Source organism: Halichoeres trimaculatus, unplaced genomic scaffold (assembly GCF_033239565.1).
Source record: "Halichoeres trimaculatus isolate MK-OKI-2021-1 unplaced genomic scaffold, fHalTri1.1 fHalTri1_scaffold_21, whole genome shotgun sequence".
Taxonomy (NCBI): Eukaryota; Metazoa; Chordata; class Actinopteri; order Labriformes; family Labridae; genus Halichoeres; species Halichoeres trimaculatus.
The window spans coordinates 9,516,356-9,537,894 of record NW_027437199.1 but is presented as its reverse complement, the minus strand read 5'-3'; the positions used below and the strand labels follow the sequence as shown (position 1 = coordinate 9,537,894).

Sequence of the window (21,539 nt, the reverse complement as noted above, 5' to 3'; positions counted from 1 at the left end):
ATCCCGACCGTGGCTGCTCTCTCTCATAGTTGACACGGGCTTTAGCGCTGTCAGGAGAGTCAATGATGTGAGTTAAAAGCAAGTGTGCAACGCTTATTTCCTCCCTGAAAACCACTGTTGAATGGGTGCGGCCAAGTGTGGCGCCTGTATTAAGTAATGGGTCCAACTAGTTGAAACATTTCTGCACATTGGGAAACATCTATGAGGAGAGTAGATTAGCATTTTTTGTATTTTTAGTCCTTTTTAAAGGCTCTGAGAGGACTTTTTATGAGCCAAAATTGGTTATTTCTAAATGCTTTTTCTCAGTATCCGTGGTCAGCTCAGATATTCCTGGATCACATAAATCCAATTATGGCATGTAGACCGAAAGTCCCTTAGATGATTAATTTTGTGGCATCAGCGGGCACTGGAACTGTACTGTCAAAAAGAAAAAGGACAGAAAGCTAAACAGGAGTTTGATAGAGCATGGGCTAAAACACGGGTTAATCTGTTTGTGATAATGTCCATTCCAACTCACAGTCAGCAGTTATTCTGCAGTGGTCTGTTCAAACTTGAGAGTCTGTCAATAAAATGAAGAGTTAGGTTACGTTAGCTCTTTTTGGTGAGGTTGGAGTTGGTAGATGAGTTCTGGTAAGACATAACCAGGATTCATTTACAAGTTATGGACATGCCTTGAAGCACCGGGTTGTGAGTAAATATAGCTTTGTGCTAAACCATGCTACAACCTGAGTTTCCAAAGTTTGCTTTTTGTCAAATTTCAGACAGTAGCAGTACGTAACTGTTTATAGATAAATCACCTTATTGCTTTGCATCCTGCAATATGTTATCTTGAAGAAGAATGAAGAAAAGTAGTGTTAAAAAGAACTGCTCCCCAAAACAAAAGCATCCCTTGGCGAGAGTCATGTTTTCACCAATTCTGGCCTCATAAGTCACTGCAATCAATGCAAAACAGATATTCCTCACACGCCTCTTTAAGACACATAGAGAAGATCCTAGTCACAAGCTTCCCCTTTTTATTTATATACTTCTATATGTGGGAAGAGTGGGTGTACAAAAACACTTTCTAACCTACAGCAACGTCTGAAAAAACCCCAAACAGCTGTGAAGTGAGAAACAAACAGACCCAGAACAGAAGAGACCGGATCCTTCGTCAAAAAAAAATAGGAAGTCAAACAGTGGAGTCAAGACAAGGAAGGAGAGGAAGGGATGCCAAAAAGGATCTGAGTGCTAGCCTTTGCTGCCCAAAGCAGTGCAGACGATGACAACCTGACCGTTGTGGTTTGTTATTGCACTTGTGAGTCACGCCTGTGAGTCACATTAACAGCACCTATAGGCACAGTTTACTGTCAGCGACGAACATCTGATGTATGTTCACACATACGAGATATTTTTAGTATGGAAAGTGGCCTGGATTTGAACCTGGCATTGTCTGAGTTCTGTGGGTGCATCGATTTTGTGTTAGTCTGTAAGGTGAAAAAGTATTTCTGTAATTTGTTAGTGGAGTTGGACAAGAAGAATTTGTGATTCTTTGAACCAGTGTCTTTGCTTCTCTTGTGTGGAAAAATTGAATAGTTAAAGTTTAAAAATCTGATCAGAAGATACTTTATAAAAACTTTTAACTGTTGAAACATCTCTTCGAACATAGGTGTAAGAAATGGCAACAGATGTGCTGATAAACATGGATGTGGTCAGAAAATACCCCGAAATAAACATCTCTCCTTAATCCCTTGGCTCGGAGCGCATACAGCCGCTGTCTCACACCTCTTCCCCTATGTCACATCCAATTTAAAAACCGGGTCTTGTACACACACATAAACACACACCTTTTCTTCTCCCTCTGGCACTTTGTCACTCACGTGGCTGGGGAATATCAATTCACAACGGAGCCAAATAGCCTGACACTTGTCAAGGGAGAACAGGAACGTTTTTTACACAGAATTGGATCATCAACATTCATTCAAGCTTAGTTTCACCACACACACACACATTCCTGTCAATGATCTAATGGTAGCTTAGTCCTCTTGTTACTAAGCAGCCAAGGGTTAAATATACTCTTCTCTGAGGCCTTTTGTGAGCAGAATTCTGTTAATTCACCTCCTCAAATGTTGTTGCCTATTTCTGGATCGAAACCAACAATCTCCTGGTCTGAAGCCCAGTTTTCTAACCTCAAGGCTATCAAGGCTCACATACCATTTAGTTTCATGATTCAAATGAGACTTACATCAACACACGAGCATGGATCACTGGGAGGGAGTGCATGCAGTGCATTGGACCCTGAGATGGGAACATTTACAACAGCGGGACAGTTATTAGGACAAAGATCTTTTTTGGCTTGCGAAGGAGCTGATGCTGTTATGTTTGTCTTGGAGTCAAGTGCATTATAATTAAGTTGGCCACTCAGCAATGCTCATCAATGAGAAAAGGGCAATGACTGCCTCACTTTAGACGAAGCTAAAGCTTTAACACAAGAGGTTGACTCCAGCAGTGCTGCATAAAGGACACCAGTCTATGAATAGAGCTGCAATTAAAAGACTTTTAACAGGCCTTATATTTTATTTTCATTAATGCTGTTTAACTATTTAATAATAGGGGGGTTGTAGTGGTTATTTATGCTGGTTGCCAACCACAATAAAATCAAGGGAAATATGAGTTTTCTGGTTTTCGTTGAACAGACGGGGTGTTTTTGGTGGAGAATATGTAAATAAGGAAAGAAACGTGTTGAATATAGACCCTTTTACAACCTGCATCATCATACGGATGTGCACACATTATGATGAAAGCAACATTTAGATGAGTTTGTGTCCTTTAAACTCTGGATTAAAACATTTAGTAACATAAAAATTTCAGGTTGTTCTGAAGGTCGGTTGTTCTTAAAGTCGGTTGTTCTTAAAGTCGGTTGTTCTGAAGGTCGGTTGTCAGAAGCGATACTCCAACGCAGACTCATGTTCTACTAAATTCTGGCACATTTGTGACTGTTCGAGTGCAACTGGTGCTTTGGAGTTTAGAGTAACCATGCTAACTGGCAATCTTCAGTGTTAGCTGCATACACAACTGCCAAAACTTGGCCAATTACCTAACTGTACCATGAAATCAAGGTAGGTGCATAGCATCATATGTACAGGAAACTGCCTGGCAAACCCCTATCCCCCAAATTTGAATTGTGCATGTGTGCTCTGCATAAACAGCGATTAACATGGTGAATGGTAGTGGAGCTACCTGGCTTGTGTATATTGCTAATTAATATTTTTCCACCATTAGTAAAAATGGCCCTGTTTCACTAATGGATGTTTAACAAATATTTACAAAGTTTTAGCCAACAGGACTCAAAAGCTCCAAAGACAGCTAGCTAGACTGTTCTTTCATTTCCATGTCGAACCATTGACCGAAAGCCTCCCAGGGAAAATCCTTGCGTAATAACGGCTCTGCATACAAATGTTTGAGTAGACTTAGTGCAGCTTTACCACTTGATTCTAAAAGTGCTGTAACATCTTTAGGTCCTTCTTGGCAGCTAACAGGAACTGCAGCTTTTCCTGAGTTCCTGGCAATTGATTCACAGATCTGAAGGGTGATAATGTTAAGCTTGTTGGCAAGAAGAGGTGTTGAGTCACCTCCAATGACCATTAAGCTCTTTAACTTCTACTGCTTCACCCATTCCCACGCTACGTCATTCTCCCTATCTCTGTTTTCGTCCCCTTTCCTCATCCTTACACTTTATTATCCTCAAACACCGTCCACCTGTACCTTCTCCATCATTTCATGTGTTTTCATCCATCTGTCCCATCCTTCAGATCATCTACTTCTCCCACTCTCAGTGCCAGGCACCGACTAAATTTAGACGACTAAAACCCTCACAGGATCCCTCGTCTTAATCAAAGAATCGTACCGACCTTCACAATGCTCCAACTCCCTGTTGGAAACAATAACCAACATGGTTACAATATCCGGCTATCTGTGGGTTTGAGTTTGTCTTCTTTATGTGTCCTTGGAGGTAGTTTGATAGGATGGGAAGCTGAGAGATGAAAGATAAGTCGTAAAAAACACCCTATGTGTCTTTAATCATTCACGTTTGGTTTGTACTTGTCTGAGAAATATTACGTGGGAGGAGAGAGCAAGTTGACATTTCTTTCTGAGGTATTTCATGCCTTTCATCTGAGTGTGTGTATGTCATCAACACCGTCACAGACTCATCTCTGTGGGTGTTGATATGTGTCACCTGTTTGGTATCCGTGCACATGTGCTGGTAGAAAACGTCCTTGTAAGATGGAAATGTGAGCGAGTGACTCCCCCTTGCTTTTATGAATCATCCACACTCCTGTTCCCAGAACTCATCACAGCAGACAGAAAGGCACACAGGCAGGATGCGGTTATTTGAAGGCTTGTAGCACTAAGATTTTATTTAAAAATATACCTGTCTTGTTAGTGTTCATTCACATAATAAATGAGATTCCTCGAGTATCCTCTCTGATGGATCAGTCCTCGTAATAAACAGGGATATAAATAATGATCGTCATTGCCAATTAATCTGTTTATTCATTTTAGCAGGGCCATTAGAGGAGCTTTATATATGGTTAAGTCAATCTTCTGACAGTTTAATCCATCCTTTTCCACACAGACTGAAATTTCCCAGCATCTATTAAGTGGATTTTTCAATTTAGTAGAAAAGAAAAACCTGTGAACCAGAACAGAGGGCCAAACTAAGCAAAAACAGTAAGGTTAAAAGACTTATTTTGGCTAGAAAAGCTAACAGCTACCAGTTGGTTTGTCAGAAAAATGAATTTAGCTTTTTTATTTTTTATTTTTGTGGAAATTATTTTAGTGCATCTGGAGCACAAACTGCATATCACATTGCTTGACTGTAGAAGTGTTTCCTTTCTTCCTAGACCCTTTCTTGTCTGACAAACTGTACTCAGATATTTCAAATTTGTGTCAATAAGAAACTACTCCAAACACTTCAGCCAAGACCAGTCACGTTAAATAATTTATCTGTGTGCTATTGGTTATAATTGGCTCTGTTCTGAGCACTCCCTGCCCTTCCATGTGCAAAAGCCTGAGGTGGGGAGAGCGCACGTTAACTCTTTTTCATGTGTGGAAGTTAAGGAAGGGAGAGCCGTACCTCCCGGAGTACATAACAAGATGAGCATCAAAGGGAGGAGGAGCTGGAGTTAAGATGTCCAGATGTGAAAATCTGTGGCAGGGAGAACATCAGCAAAGACTTTCATGGGTACAGAACTATGTGAGCATCACTGACAATACATAGGACACTTGGTAGACTCAGACACAGCATGAAACAGAAAGCTGGCATGAAGATGTACATATAAAGCAAAGGCAGGGAGAGTATCATCAAAGTCTCCCAGGCTGGGGAACAAAGTGGGGATCAGTGACAATATGACACTGCCTAAAAGGAGAATCTGTGGTGTGCATTCGTAAGAAGCAAATGCAGGGAGAACATCAGAAAGACCCTTATGCACACAGAGCAGAGCGAGCATCAGTGAAAAGATATAGGACATCTGTATGATGCCAATTTTATGAGAGGTTACCAAGACATCTCAGTATGAGGCGCTTGCAGAGCTTTGGTAGTTTAGTATTTTTGAGGGCCTGAGTGCTTGTTTTGTTTGTTAGAAGTCTGAAAAGTACGCCTGCACAGAGAAATCAGACTTAATTTGTATGCTGGAAGCGATAGCAAGTGGAGACTTATTGACAGTATTATTGATTGATAGTCAACAAAGTCACTCGTCTAAGAGCCTTGTTAAACAATGCTTTACAGCAATGACAGAGAGAACATGCTGTATCAACTGGCACGGCATCTTTGGCTTCAGCTTTTTGCTGAGGCATAAAATACTCCAGGCTACCTGGGGAGATAAACACGGGCTCACTGTGTACAGACTTCTGAAATTAGTTTCTGGCTGTTGATGTCAGAGCTGCTAAAGTTGCTTCGTGCTGCTAAATGAAGCCAGGAGGACTCTTAATGACTCAATAATCTTTTAGGGTGATCAACATGTCAGTACATTGGACGTGGCAGCTAAGCAGTAGAGAATTAGATTAACATGTCTGCCTTGACTCAAAAAGTGAGAATTTTACACACTGATCAAGTGATTTTGATGGGGTGGTAAAAGCTTTAAGTGGGTGTGTTTGATATGTCGATAATGTCAGTGATGACTGGCTGTCTGATTGAGTGTGTTCGCAGCTTTTTCATATCTGCGCCCATCTCTCGAGCTCTCAGGGCCTACTCCTTCTGCTTTAACTGATGGAGCCGTCACACTGGCGCAACTCCTATCTCAAGTCTACCCAGCCTGACTGAATGGACCGCGAGGGGTCATGTAGATAAGGCGTGCTTCTCCGTGCACATAAACACACAGAATTCTGGCATCTGTACTGCACCCATCATCATGTCTGTGGATTAAGTGGATTTCTGTCAAGCTGGGAATATAACTCACTAACGTCAGCCAACCTGCACTTCTGAAGGAAACCTGGCATCCGTGTCTGCTGCCTTCTTTCCCTAAAATTTTCTGTTTCCTCACTATTTCTTTTGTCTCGTGAGTCTTGAATTTATAAACACTTTAAAATATTCATACTGTCAAAACATTTTTCATGCCTCTTTATGGTTGGGTACATGCCACAGAGATACGTATGCAGGTCTGTCGTTCCCTCTCTAAAAGTAGGCCCCCTCTGTGTCGGCACAGTCTGAAACAGGCCAGCTCATGCCTTATTTACCCTGACTTCACTGCTGCTGCGACATTCCCTCAATCGTCTTCTCCCATCCTCCTCCTGTCTCCTTCTTTTTCTTTGTGCTTGAAGAGAAGTGGCTTGTCTGCTTCACGGTTTAATATGCAGGCTGCGATCCTCTCTGAAACCCGATTTTGAGCTTAAACCCCGCTGCTAAGCCAGGCGGAGACGTTCACAAGAAAGGGGTCACAGAGGAATGTTCGAGCACTCGGTGTGATCTGAAATAAGGTTTTTACGTCGGGTTCAAAACATGCTGACTCTCACCTCTTCTGACAGCTGCTGTATTTGTGTTCCTGCCCGGGGCGTGTGAGAAAGATGAATGCTTATGTTTGTTTGGCTTGTTGTCCACAACTTGAATATGAGAGTGTATTAAAGGAGATTACAGCTTCATTTATTCCCTGAAATCTCAACATATTGGTTTCTTCTGTTCTGTTTTGACCTAAAGCAATGAAATTCTCGTTACTCGACTCAAATGATAGATGCAGCTCTTAAAAAATCCCTCCAGCGCCCTACAGGGCCTTCAGCCTGAGTACTTCTCATCATGGTCCTTGTAAGGTTGTACCTAGAATACAAAGCGGCAAAATAGCCTAGCTTTGAGGCTTTTCTGTTATATAAATTGAAACAGCTCAGTGTACAGTGTACAGTCACGGCAGTTTTATATGCCCATTTTTCTGGTACCAAGCATTAATGCTTTCTTCCTTTACAAAAGTATTTTGAAGGTCCAAAAATAGCTCTTGATTCTCTATAAATTAACAACTTTTCAAACAATCAAAAACCAAGAATATGCCAAAGAACTGACATGAGGGCTAGGCTAGTTTGACACAACTTTATATAAATGAATAAAATGAAAATTAATTTACATACAATGAAGTGTAGTTAACACAAAATGACCAAGTGTGAAGGAAAATAATGCTCGTACATTAATCTTCATAATCATCATTATTACTAATCTTGCAAGTGGTACACCAGTTGCATGATTTGATCATATTTAGAGCATTTACTTGTGCAATCATGTCTCAAAGTAACAAAAAAACACATTTTACACTGTCTTTATATAAAGTCTTCAACATGAAAAGTCTGCCCAGGCCACCAAACCCTCTCTGACACGCATTTGTAAACCCGTCCCATTACCATGCATTATTCATAGGTCTAACTCTTCAGTCCTGTAAATGCGAAAGCTTTCATGAAATGGAAAAATCTACACTAGTGCCTTGTCAGTGACATTTATAATATGAAAAAACATGTTGTATCACATAACTGACTTTGTACTCAGGTACTGTTTTTTAGTTCTCATTATTTGCGTTTTTAAAGTGTTATGATAAGTGGACAATAGTTTCTGTATTAATAACTAAAGATTTGTGTTTCCCCTTGTCTTGCAGAAAGAATGGCTTTGCCTCAACTGCCAGACCCAAAGAGCCATGTCGGGTCAGCTGGGAGACCTCCCACCTCCAGCAATGGCGTCCCCAAAGAAGCAACCACCTGATCCCTCCCCCACCCCTGCCCCTGCTGCTATAGATAGCAAACCTGTAGTAGAAGCAGCTGACCCAGCCCCACCTGCTCCTGAGACCAAGGTAGAACCTGCAACCACCCCCACACCTGATAGTGCACTCATTCCCCCAGATCATGATGCCCCTGCTACTGAAACTCCTCCTCAGGAAACACCACAGTCAGAGGAACAAACACAGTCACTAGCAGCTGAAGCAGAGTCAGAGCCTGTAATTCATCCCGAGCAACAAGCTCCGATTTCAGAGAGTGTAGCAGACGGTGTCCCTGCAGTCGAGCAACAACTGAACAGCTCAGAGAAAATAGGAGAGGATGGTCCTCACCCTGAGACAGAGCAATTTGATGCTGATCAACAAACACAGAGTGAAATCCCAGCAGCCGAGCAGCAGCAAAATGACTCTGAGAAAAGGGCAGAGGAGCCTTCTCTCCCTGATTCAGAGCCGTCTAATGTCAACCAACAAGAACAGAGTTCACCTGTCACTGAAATCCCAGCAGAGCAAGAGCAGCAGAGCAGCTCTGAGAATGTGACAGAGAACCTTTCTCTCCCCGTGGAGGCTGAGGAGGAAACTCTCCAGACTAATACAGGTTTAGACAAGACAACAGCCCCTGCTGAGGCAGAATCAGAGCCAAATCCACAGAGTGAAGCTGCAGCTCCCAAAACAGATAATGAAGAAAAAGAGTCAGCTCCAGAGAAGCTTCCAGAAGTGACAACAAATTCAACTGAGCAAGAGTCTGCCAAGAGCCCAGAGTCATTATCACAGGAGGTCCCCGCTGCACTTGATCAAAAAGTAGATGAGGATATTAAGGAGGGAAAGATAGAAGAGGTAGAACTTGAGCAGAGTAAGCCACCTCAGACTGATGAACCTCAAACTACTCAATCAAATGCAGAAGTTAAGGCTCTGAATGAGGAGCAAACAGACGTTGATACAAAACCTGGGGAGAGCAGTGCAGAGCCTGAAGTTAAGGATGAAGTTGCAGAAGAGGTTAAAGTAGAACAAGAACCAATAACAGAGAAGCTGCCGTCAGAGGAAGGAGCTCCTCTGCCTCCTCAATCAGATAAAGTTGCAGAAAATGCAGTGCCTTTGGACAATGCAGAGGTCTCTAAACCTGACAATGAAAAACAAGAACTACAACCAAACCAGGAAAATCGTGTTGAATCTGAAAAACCTGCAGAAGAGTCAGAAAACAAATCTCCTGTCTTAGCATCAGAGGGTGAAGGCCAGGGTGGTAAAGTCACAGAAAAGGAGGAAGGGCCTGCTCCTTCAGATGAGGGGAGTCAGGTCCATAAAGATGAGGAAAAAGAGGCAAAGCCTTCTCCCTCAGAGGAGGGAAGTCAGGTCCATAAAATTGAAGAAAAAGTGGCAGAGACTTCTCCCTCAGAGGAGGGAAGTCAGGTCCATAAAGTTGAAGAAAAAGAGGCAGAGCCTACTCCTTCAGATGAGCAGAGTCAGGTCCATAAAGTTCAGGAAAAAGAGGCAGAGCTTACTCCCTCAGACGAGGGAAGTCAGGTTCATAAAATTGAAGAAAAAAAGGAGGAGCCTAGTGTTTTGGTGGCGGAAAGTCAGGACAAAAATATTCAAGAAAAAGAGGAGGGGCTTGGTCCTGTCTCTGAAGGGAAATGTGAGGCGAGTAAAGTTGGGGAAAAAGAGGAGTCTTCTCCACCAGAGGTAAAAAGTCAGGATGATAAAGTTGAGGAAAAAGAGGAGGGGCTTAGTGTTGCTTTAGAGGAGAAATGTGAGGCGAGTAAAGTTGAGGAAAAAGAGGCGGAGTCCGCTCCTCCAGAGGACAAAAGTCAGCCCAATAAAATCGATGAAGGGGAGGTGATGATGACTACTCCTCCTGACCAATCAGATAAGTCCTCTCCTGGTCTTCCTGTTGAAGAGGAAACAAAACAGGAGAATGCTGTTGAGACTCAAGTATCTGAAGATGTTATTCTTGAAGGGCAAAATGCTAAGCAGGAAGTACCTGAGCGAGTTGATGAGGGGAAATCAGATGAGTTAGAAACACAAAAAACTACACCTGAAGATGCATGTGTAGAAGAGAAAGCTCTTGGCAAGGAAAAAGATGAGGAAAAGGCAGGGACTGAGGGTGTATCATTAGATGGCAAAGCCTCGGAAAAGGATGTTAATTCACAGAAGATTGTTGAGGTACAAACTGAAAAAGAGGGAGCTGAACAGAAAACAGCTGAGAAGGCAAATGACCAGAAACCTCTGGAGGAGCAGGTTAATCAGGCAGAATCAAGTGCAGCCCTCACCTCGACTGAGACAGAGACTGTTTGTACTGGGATAGAGGAGAAAAAATCACAAGCAGCCGGAGAGCCAGCTGTCGCTGAGGAAATCCCAAAAGAGGAGATACAGATTCAAAAAGAACAAACAGAAACACTTGCTCAGGAAAGCTTAGTTGAGACAACATCATTGCCTGAAAAGTCAGAGGAAACAGAGAAACCTGTTGCAGCAGAGGATAAAGCACAGGAGGGAGAAAAGGAGACACTAGCAGATGATGATGAATCACAGAAAAAGGCTACTCCTGATTTAGAGGAAAAAGGAAAGGTCAGTGGTAAGGAGTGGATGGAAAATGCAGGAATGATGTCACCCCCAGAAATCATTAGTGAGACACAAAGGGGAGATAAAGCCACTGATGGGGAAATCATCCAGGATGAGGGGATGGTTTGCTCACAAAAGACAAACGATACAGCTGAAAATCACCCTGAGATGAAGGGCGAGACAGCTCTGGCAGGCAGTGATGAGAAGCAACAGGAGGAGGTCGCAGAGAGCAAAGAACAAGGAGTATCTGAGGAGAAAGAGTCCCAACCTGTTGCTGACGAAAAGAAAGATACAAACACTGTCAGTGAGAAAAATGACAATGTAGAGAAGAAGCCACCACTAGATACGGTTGAAGTATCAGAAACAGCTTCTGAAAAAGAAGGTGTATCTGTGTCGGTAGTTTCTGCTCCTGTAGAAAAACCTGAAACCCCAGTCTCTGTAGTCGGTGAGCAGGACACTGAACAAAAGCAAGAAACTCTAGATGTGGAGGGAAAAGAGGAGGCCAAAGGTCTGCCTTTGGAAAAGCCCACTGATGATGATGCTGCTGCTGAGGTGACTGTAGCTCATAGCATGAGTTGTAGTCAATGTTGTAAACTCTTAGCTTCAGTAGTGATCTATAAATCATTTAAAGGTATCTAAATTCATCATCTACTACATGGCTCTAATTTCTCAGTACTCTTAATTGTTACAACAAAATAAAACTCTTACCAAAATACTCACTGTCTCATTTGCACCCACAGGTGAAAGTTTTGGAGACCTTGAAAGACACTGGAAAGGCTGCCGTGGAGGGGAGTCTCACCAGCCCATCAGACCTAGCCAAGCTGGAAAGCACCGTCCTTCCAATCCTCGAGGCCCAAGCAAGCACCAAACCAGAAGAAGCAGAGGAGAAACTAACAGACACCCTCAAAACCAGGCGCAAATTAGAGGTCCTGCCTCTCTCACCTGACTCACCTAGCTCTGAGGATGACAGAGAACTCTCTGAAAAGAATACCAAAGGTCCAACTAAGAAAAAGCTCCTTGTACCCATGGAAACCAGAGCAGATTCTCTGGATGAGAGCAGTGAGAGCATTGGGAAAGAGAGCCCCATGTCAGGGGATGATGAGGAGTTTATCCGAAAACAAATAATGGAAATGAGTGAGAATGAGGATGCTTCCCCATCTGACGAGGAAAATGTAATTCGGCGAAAGATTAGAGAGGATGAGAAAAAACAGATGGAACAGAAAAAAACTGAGACAGTAGAGAGAAGTACATCAGGAAAAGTCAGAAGACTTACCAAGAAAAGCACCATCAGTCCAGATGATGAAGAACAAAAGCAAATCAGTGGATCATTGGATAAACCTGATGAAGAAAGAGAGAAAGGGCCAGAGACGCAAGGAGAAGAGCAGGAAACTGGTACTGCAGCTCGCAAATTCCAAACTATGGAGCTGAACACTGTAAGCAGCCCAATACAAATACCAAATGTTGATGGAGACGCAGAAATCGAAAGCCTCACAGACTCTCCTGATGATCGATCCAGAGGTGAGGGGTCATCAAGTCTTCACGCATCAAGCTTCACTCCAGGGACATCCCCAACATCCCTGTCATCACTTGATGAGGATAGCGACAGTAGTCCCAGCCACATTCGTTCTGGTGAAGGTAAACAACACAGGAAAGCCAAACACAGACAGCCCGGACAGACGCTTCCAACTATTGAAGACTCTTCTGAAGAAGATGAGTTAAGAGAAGAAGAGGAGCTCTTAAGGGAGCAAGAAAAGCAGAAAGGCTCTGGAAAGAAATCAAAGAAAGACAAAGATGAGATCCGAGCCCAGAGAAGGCGAGATCACCAAAAGACACCGCCAAGCAACCTGTCCCCCATCGAAGATGCTTCACCGACTGAAGAACTGAGACAAGAAGCTGAAATGGAGGAGATCAGACGATCATCCTGCTCTGATTTCTCTCCAAGTATTGAATCAGACCCTGAAGGGTTTGAAATTCATGCTGCAAAGATAGCAGCAGTTCAGAAAACCTATCAACTGCCAACATCAGTGTCTCTCCACTCCCCAACAGAGGATCAGAACACTGATAATTTACAGAAAAAGACTCTGAAATCTGCTGATGAGGCTTATGAGGAAATCATGCTAAGGGCTACGTCTCCGACAGTTGAAAAAGGGGAGCCTCAACCTGAAAAAGAAACTCTTTATGGAGGAATGCTAATTGAAGATTATGCCTATACATCACTTATTGACAACTCAACAGCTGATCAGGGGGAGCAAGAGAAGATTGTTGTTCCTGCTCAGCCAAAAAAGCTGAGATCTCCAGATGAAGTTTATGAAGACATGATAAAGAAAAGAAAAGAATTCCAAAAGCTTGAGCAGGAATATCAAAAAATGCAACCTAAAAAGGATACCACCAACCCAGCAATCATTTTGCAACCTGCTGAGAGGACCTTCACAGAGAGCAGTACAGTCACATTAGATAAAGATGGGAAGCCGTTATTGGATGCTGAAACTGCTTATGAAGAACTTATGAAAAGGGTGCTGACTCCTGGAACAAGTCCAACTCAGCTGGGGCCAGAAGTGGATGCAGCTGCATCTCGACGGGCACTGCACCCCATCCCAGATTTAAGGGTGACACAATGCTCATCAGGAGAGTTGTCTTCTGATGATGAGAGTGTTGTTAAAAGAGAAGAGGGGATAAGTGAAGTATCAGACACTACAGGGGCTTCAGAAACTGAGCCTGTGACGCCTCCTTTGAACTTATCAGATCAGCCACTGAAGACCACAGTCGAGGCATCCCAGGATGATGTTGTTGACTTATCTGGTGAACTTCCAAAGACATCAGCCCATGTGATTGCCAGTGTTTCACCCTTACCTACAGTCCCCCAGTATACACCCAGTATTCCTAGTGTAGTGTCAACTGCCCCACCTGTGCCCCCAAAGCCAAGCATCCTGCGTAGGGCTAATTCTCAGGAAAAATCTGAAGTATCTAATGCACCACCACTGCCTCCTCCCACCCCACCAAAGCCCACAGTTTTTCCCAGGAAACCTCCAGTTCCTCTTCCACCTCAGGCTTCAGCAACTTCAGTCAAGCCAGAGATGGTGCCAGTAACCACAGCTGCAGGACCACCTACAAGACAAGTTGTCACACCCATGTATAAACCTCACGTCCCTCCTCCTGTTCCCCCAAAGCCTACTGGACCAGGACATGTTGTGAAACCACCAATTGCTCCAAAGCCCGGCTCACAGCCTTCTTCACCTGCCCATGCCCCTCATTTAACAAGACCTACTGCACTTCCCACTGGGCCCTGTGATGTAGCTCTAAATCTGAGTCCTTCTACTGAGACTAAGCCGTTTCAACCCTCACCAAAGTCTCCGTCTTCTCCAAGATATGCCAGCAATCTTCGTGACACATATGTGGTTATCACACTGCCATCTCAGCCCAGCTCTCCAGTGGACACTATCTCAACTCAAGCTCCTACAAGCCCTGGCCCAGCATCCCCTGCACATCATGGTCAGCCCCAAAGCTATCAACAACCACAGCCCCAACCACAATCATACCCACAGCATCAACCAACAACCCCTCCTCAGACAACCAGAGTGCCTCTGGCATACACACGTGTCACAGAATCCATTGAGAGCCAAGAGATTTGTGGTCCAGAGAAACATGTGTCCAGTTCTTGTCACATAATTGAAGCTATATCTGCCTCAGCACAGCCTACTGGGGTTATGCCTAACCTTATCTCTCAGGTGGTCACCACAGAGGTTCAAAGGACCACGGTCTCTGTTGTTCACGAAAAGACACCACCACCAGTGCCAGCTCCAAGGGCAACTGGGGTACCAATCTCAATGGAAAAACCCAAACCTCAAGTGTCAACACAGAATGGACAGACTTTCCAACCATCTGAGGTGGTAGATCTGAGGACTATGAAAGCAGATCCAGAGTCTGACATGAAAGGTGTTGACCTGTCTGCTGGCCCAGACTCAAGACGTCAGTCCTTGGCTGCTGATGTCAGCCGTCAGAACAGTGCAGTGCAGCCATCTGTGGTCAACCTCAGTGCAGAATCATCCACTGTCTCTATAGTGACTGATAGCATCACCATTGTGACCTGTTCTGCTACGATACAGCAGTGTGATAATGGAGACACTGCTCAAGTATCTTCAGTGCCCCTGCAGTTAACTAAGAACAAGGCATTTGAGCCTGTCTCTCAAATCATTTATCGGCCAATTGATTCTCAGCCCTTAACTAATGCTTCTACAGAGATCCCTATCAATCTCTCAGTTGGATCAAGCACAGGTGGAGGGACTTTCCAGCCAACTCCTGTGACCATCGCCCCTACCTCTATTGCAGGCTGTGTTGCCAATGGACTTAATGTGGGCACACCCACGGTGGCAGGAGCTGTTGACCTTAGCACAACCAAACCATTCAATACGGTGGTGTCAGTGGATGCTTCTTCTTCAGAAGTGGCAACAGCTGTTGTAACAGATGATGATGGCAAACCAGTGGATCTGACTGCAGGAAAACGAGCTGTGTGTTGTGATGTTGTGTATAAGCTGCCGTTTGCAGGAAGCTGCACCACCCAGCAACCAACCACACCTCTGCCTGAAGACCGTTTTGGATATCGTGATGATCACTACCAGTACGACAGATCATCTTATGGCATGAGAGGGTTCGGCGGGATTAAACCATCAATGTCAGACACTAACCTAGCTGAAGCTGGCTTGTTCTTCTACAAGAGTAAGAACAGCTATAATTTCAGTGGCACAACAGAGGGTGCAGTAGATCTTACCTCTGCAAAGATTTCTGATGCAGGTCAGTGGAGTGACATCGCAGACCTGTCACTTAAATGTCACTTTGAACTGCCTCCACTCATTCATGGCTAAGTTTGTATGTTTTTTGGCATTGGTTTTTTGTTTTGCATGGACATTTGATTTTTTATCACTTTTTTGCATGTGCCTGCATGCTATTACTGTACAACTTGTGTATGCTTGTTACACTTATCAACATTGAAGATTTTTTTTTTTCCTTTTTTCACCTTTTTTCATGATTTGGATATGGCATGGCTTACTTCAACCCTAATCAGTCTGAATCACTGGACTCAAATGATATTTTTGACTTCTTACAGGTGAAGCTGTTGACTACTCAAAGAAAGGGACTTACGCTGGAATGACAATCCCACCCTATTCCCAAGCCAGAGTCACGACGGCTGTTGGTACACTCTTTGGTACAAGCAGTGTGTTGAGATCATCAAATGGGGTGGTCTATTCCTCTGTATGTGCACCAATACCTTCTACATATGCTATTACCACTCAACCTGGATCAATCTTTAGTACTTCATACAACACACTGTCAGGTATGCACACCAGCGACACCATGCCGTCTTTGTCAAATCTCCAAAACTTGCCTCTTACACGGTCTCACAGTTTCTTGTCAACCATCTCCACAACTGAAACAGAGGAGATCGGGGATGCCCCACTAAATCTGGAAATATCCAGAGGGGTTACTACTGCTCCTGCTGTCAACACAGCAACAGCATCCTTATCCCTTGATACCTACACTGATGCATCCCTAGAGGCTATAGCTGCTTCACTAGAGGCTCTATCCTCTCCCATGGTTCCAGGGGATGGCCAGTACATGGCAGAGCGAGAGAGGCTAGAGATGGAAAAACTCAAACAGCAGCGCCTAGCCGAGGAATTAGAGTGGGAGCGTCATGAGATTCAGCGGTTCCGTGAACAAGAACAGCTTTTAGTACAGAAGGAACTAGAGGAACTACAGGCCATGAAGCAGCAGATCCTGACCCAACAGGAAGAGGAAAGACAGGCTCATCTTATGATGCAGAAAGAAACTTTTGCCCAGCAGCAGCATCAGCTTGAGCAGATTCAGAGACTCCAAGAACAGCTGCGCCTGCAACTAGAAGAGCAGAAGCTTCGTCAGATGTACCCAGGTGGGGACATTCCGGGGCATGGTGTGCAGGAGGCAATTGTCATAGGACCTGATGGCACAGTGCTGGCCAGAAAGATCACTGATAGTGGGTGCCAGACGGATGAAGAGGATGAAGCAGTCAGTAAAGCTTACACAGCAGGGAGAAAAAAGCGAAGTGCCAAAAAAAGTGTTGACAGTTGTGTGCAGACTGATGATGAGGATCAAGATGAATGGGAGGCTCAAAGCAGAAGTCGACAAAGCCGGCCACGCACTGCCAGGGGTGACAGGGGTGGGCAGTCAGACATGTCTCTTCAAGCTCACACTGAGATATCGATTCAAACAGATTCAGAAGGGAACATAATAATGGACTCAAGGATGGAGTTGTCGGACTCTGAAAGGACTTCACCAAAGAGACGACCCAACCCTCTAGAAATAAGTCACTCTCCAAATCTTAAAGTTGAATCCTCCACACTTCAAGCCCCTCCAAAGTCTCCCAAAGTGCTTTATTCACCCATATCCCCCTGTATATCTCCAAGCAAATCCATGGAGTTTGTGTCCTATGATAAATCACTTGGTGATACAAGCCCACAAAAGCTAAGAGGAAGTGGGGATCCATCTCATGCATCTCCATCAAGTCCTAGGGGGCCAAAAGCAATGCAGAGATCCATGTCTGACCCTAAGCCCATGAGTCCAACAGGCGAAGAGAGAGCAACATCTGGCACCCAGCATGGGGATAGCTACACCGTAAGTACTTTATAACAATACCTTTACTTCCATTAAAATAAGAAATAACACTGGCACTGACTTTGAAGGCTAATCAGTAATTTTAAGAGAGAGTTGTTCCTTAAAAAGAGAATATGTCATCTAAACGAAATTTGAAAAAAAAAGGAGTTCGGAGTTCTAGAAAGCAGTTTGAGTTACTGTAATATTAATAATTTTCATTTTACTTTTGCCACAGGGAAAAGGATCAGGCAGCACACCAACAGGAACTCAAAAGAAGGTGAAGAGGACTCTACCCAATCCTCCATCAGAAGATGAGTCAACAACCAGTGGCCAAACGGCATACCCCACTGGTTCTGCCCGCCGAAGAATGTGCCGCAATTCCAACATGGCACGTGCCAAAATCCTACAAGACATTGATCGTGAGCTAGACCTTGTGGAGCGTGAGTCTTCTAAGCTCCGCAAAAGACAGGCAGAGCTAGATGAGGAGGAAAAAGAGATTGATGCCAAGCTCAGGTACTTGGAGATGGGTATAAATCGTAGGAAAGATGCCCTCTTGATTGAACGTGAGAAAAGGGAAAGGGCCTACTTACAGAGCGTTGCAGAGGACAGAGACTACATGTCAGACAGTGAGGTTAGTAACATCCGAGAAAGTAGAGGTGGGCTTGGAGATGGTGAGGATGAAGATATTGAAGATCACGGTCTTGAACGTCCCAGGACAGCTCCTCAGTCCGAACTGGATGATTTTGTTCCACCTCAAACAAAGCATGAATATGGGAAATACTCCCAGTACCAATACCCTCAAAGCCAATACCAGCAGTCTCTCTACCAGACTCCCCAGTCCTACCAGTCCCATTCTCTCTATTCCTCTGTCCCTTCGCTCACAAGCTCTCAGCAGCAGAGTTACCACCAGATGCTCCTGTTGCAGCAAAAGGCTGCTAGACAAGCAGCCCTCCTTTCAGAGCTAGATGCAACTAAGTACGATGTCATTAGCCGCCAGCCTGACCCCACATCATCAGCCTATTTGGGAGTCAAGTATGACAAATATGGAAACCACCTTGATCTCAGAGCCTTGGAAGTTGGAAGTATGGCTCGTAGCCCCATGTCAGCTGTTTCTGATTCCTACTACTCAGATGTCGATCACCACACACCTCGGAGTTACATGTTGCTAGAAGATGCTGCAGATCTGGCCAAGGGCTCCACAGGCCTTTCCTCATCGTATAGTCTTGCTGAGAGGGAACTAGCCAAGGCAGAAAAGCTGTTGCGCCGGAGTGCTGCAGATCTAGGGTCAACTGACTATCTTGGGTCAACCTCTAGACTCCACACTTATGGAAAGACCCCTGATGAAGAGGATACAATGGAGGAGCCCTATGAATTAAAACTCCTGAAGCAACAGCTAAAGCAGGAGTTTAGAAGAAGCACAGGGGGGACAGAAAACTTAGAACAACTGACGGGTCTGTCCCAGCACTACTATACCCCTAGCTCTGGCATATCAAGTTATTCCCAAAGACACTATCCAAAGACAGACAAGTACAGCATCAGCCGTCTTACCTTGGAGAAGCAGGCAGCTAAACAACTTCCAGCTTCAATGCTGTACCAAAAACATAAAGCTCCACTGGTAGACCCGAAGATCTCCTCAAAGTACTCTTCTATTACTGACAGCAGAGGACTGGATACAGACTATACAAGCTATCTTGGGTCTACAAGTGCATCCCCAAGATCCAGCCGGCTGATGCAGGACGAGATCACCTTTGGCCTCCGTAAGAATATTGCTGAGCAACAGAAATATCTTGGTTCTACCTTGGGTGCCAATTTGGCTGGGTCTTTAAATTTGGGTCAGAGTTTGGGGTTAGACTCTGCCTATCCCAGTGGTAGTCGCTCAAGACCTTCATCTAGACCCACATCTTGTTATGGCCTGGACTTGTCTATCAAAAGGGACCCTTCCAGCTCGTCACTTCGGCTTAAAGGAGACGGTGAAGCATCTGGAGATGTAACAAGCTATCAGACCCCTTCTGGTCGCACCAAACCAACAAGCCTTCCCATTGTCCAAAGTGGGCGTGGCAGGATACCAATAGTGGCCCAAAACTCTGAAGAAGAGAGTCCATTGAGCCCTGTTGGGCAACCTATGGGCATGGCTCGTGCATCAGCAGGTCCTCTGCCGCCAATCTCAGCTGATTCAAGGGACCAGTTTGGTTCCTGTCTGTCCTTGCAGGATTCCCAGCAACAGCAACATGTCAGGGAAGAGCCAACCAGGGGTAGGGGGTATGTGCTTCTGGATGACCTTCAGGGCACCATGTCAGATAGTGAAGGTAAAAAACGGACCTGGCATATTTCCTCTCTGTTCCTTCTTTATGTTTTATCTATGACTTTGTCTAGTTATGGATTTTCTTGCTTGAATATAGTTCTTCTGTCCATGACGCTTCACTACCGTGTTTGTCGAATGTCTGCATGTATCATTTGTACTTCCTGGTCTTATTTAACTTCAATTGTCGTTAATGTATCTTCATTTGTTTCTTGGTGACTGTGCATTTGGTCAGTTAGCTCAGACATAGTGTGCATGTATACCTTTCTGCATGCTTGTGTTTCTGTTTCTGTTCGCACTCCTGGTCTTGTATAATATTCAATCAAATTACTTTCCTGCATGACACCGTGGTACTGTCAGTATGTAGGAGGTTTCCTCACAGAGATAGCAAATGCTTACTTTTGGCCGTCTCCATTTTGTTTAGAGCATGATGTCTTTGGACTTTTCTTTTGTTTTGAACTTTTATAGATTCTGCTTGTTAAGCATACAAGACTTAGGCATATGTTGCTTAATTATCCCTTGAAATTTAGATCAGATTAAGAGCACTGAATGATACACTGTAAAAGTGCCTCATCCACATACAATGTGTAGTATTCTCAAACTATTTGGATTCTACAGTTGTAGATGTGTTACGCGGATAGTGGATCATGTTGGTTCTTCTATGGTATATTTAAGAATATAAATATGTTTGTGGTTGTATTTATTTACTACAATTTAATTATTTATTTACTACAGTTTAATTACTTAATCCAAATTACAGCTATAGAAAAAGCTGAACACATTCTTCTGTCAGCATGTAGTGGGCTTTTATTGTACATTTAAATTGCATGATATTTGGTTGAGAAGTGTGTGTTTAATAAATATAAAACTTGAACTTGCATATCTTGTCTTCATACTTGCTTGTTTGTACTGTGATGCATGTTTGACTTTATGTTGCATGGAATATATTCACGCCAATGAATCCTTCCACTTAGTGTGTTTATGCTGCATTTTCTAAAGCTGTCACTAACTTGACTTATTTGACACAAACACATAACATCAGCAGGGCATGCTTTTCCCTGAGCAAATATTAGGCTTTCATTTGTTTTTTTTGTTTTTTTTTAAATTCTGTTCTGTTACTGAAAGCATGGTACTTAAGCTGTCATCAAAAGGATGACACAGCTTTTGTAATTTGTACTTAACAATGTCTAATCCCTACGTGACATTTTGATTTTATTGCTTAAAGTTTGACATCCAACAGTTTCCTCTTTTGAAGCTTTTGGACATGTTTTGATTGATAACAGCCAGTAATCATTTGATTTATTTTTAAGCAGCATATGTTGAATTTATATTTTGTCCCATAGAAACCTTAGTATACTGCATAAATTCACGTTTTGATGAAATACAGCCATCTGTTTAGTACCCAGGAAGGAAACAGGGCTTCATTAATAGAGATAGAAAAGTGTTACTTTTACTAAGTTTTTGATAACTATCATTGTTGGTCTTTGTGCTTTCAACTTGTGAAGATCCCTGCATAACTACATGTTACATTGATATGGAACCAATCACTTTGCGATGTAAATCCATGTGCCTTGATTCTAGCTCTAAGTGATTCCCTGATGGCTCTGAACAGAGACGATGCAACCAATGGTAGAGTATTAGTTCAGTTCTTTAGCTATTCATAAGCTAACGTATTAACCTGCACAACTAGTGAAATTTACATCACCATAACATGAAGGCAAAATGTTGGGCTAAATTTAAAATTTGAATGACATTCCAAATTGAAATCACACCAATTTTCAACTTTTTGGGTTATCATCTCATATTTTTAAAAGTTACATTTTGTACTGTATTATTCAAAAGAAACACAT

General features: G+C 43.5%; 1 protein-coding gene across 5 annotated transcripts in view; it reads left to right on the top strand.

The window, feature by feature from the left end:
- Window positions 1–21,539, top strand: part of pcloa (piccolo presynaptic cytomatrix protein a) — a 58,090-nt gene that overhangs the window by 12,906 nt on the left and 23,645 nt on the right. For 4 of the 5 annotated variants that reach the window (XM_074698243.1, XM_074698245.1, XM_074698242.1 and 1 more), the window contains exons 4-8: window positions 8,103–8,294; window positions 11,510–15,557; window positions 15,871–17,411; window positions 17,626–19,696; window positions 21,271–21,318. In XM_074698243.1, the coding sequence (XP_074554344.1) occupies window positions 8,103–8,294; window positions 11,510–15,557; window positions 15,871–17,411; window positions 17,626–19,696; window positions 21,271–21,318 (7,900 nt within the window). The remainder of the gene's footprint in view (window positions 1–8,102; window positions 8,295–11,509; window positions 15,558–15,870; window positions 17,412–17,625; window positions 19,697–21,270; window positions 21,319–21,539) is intronic. The other variant, XM_074698244.1, reaches the window with a different exon arrangement.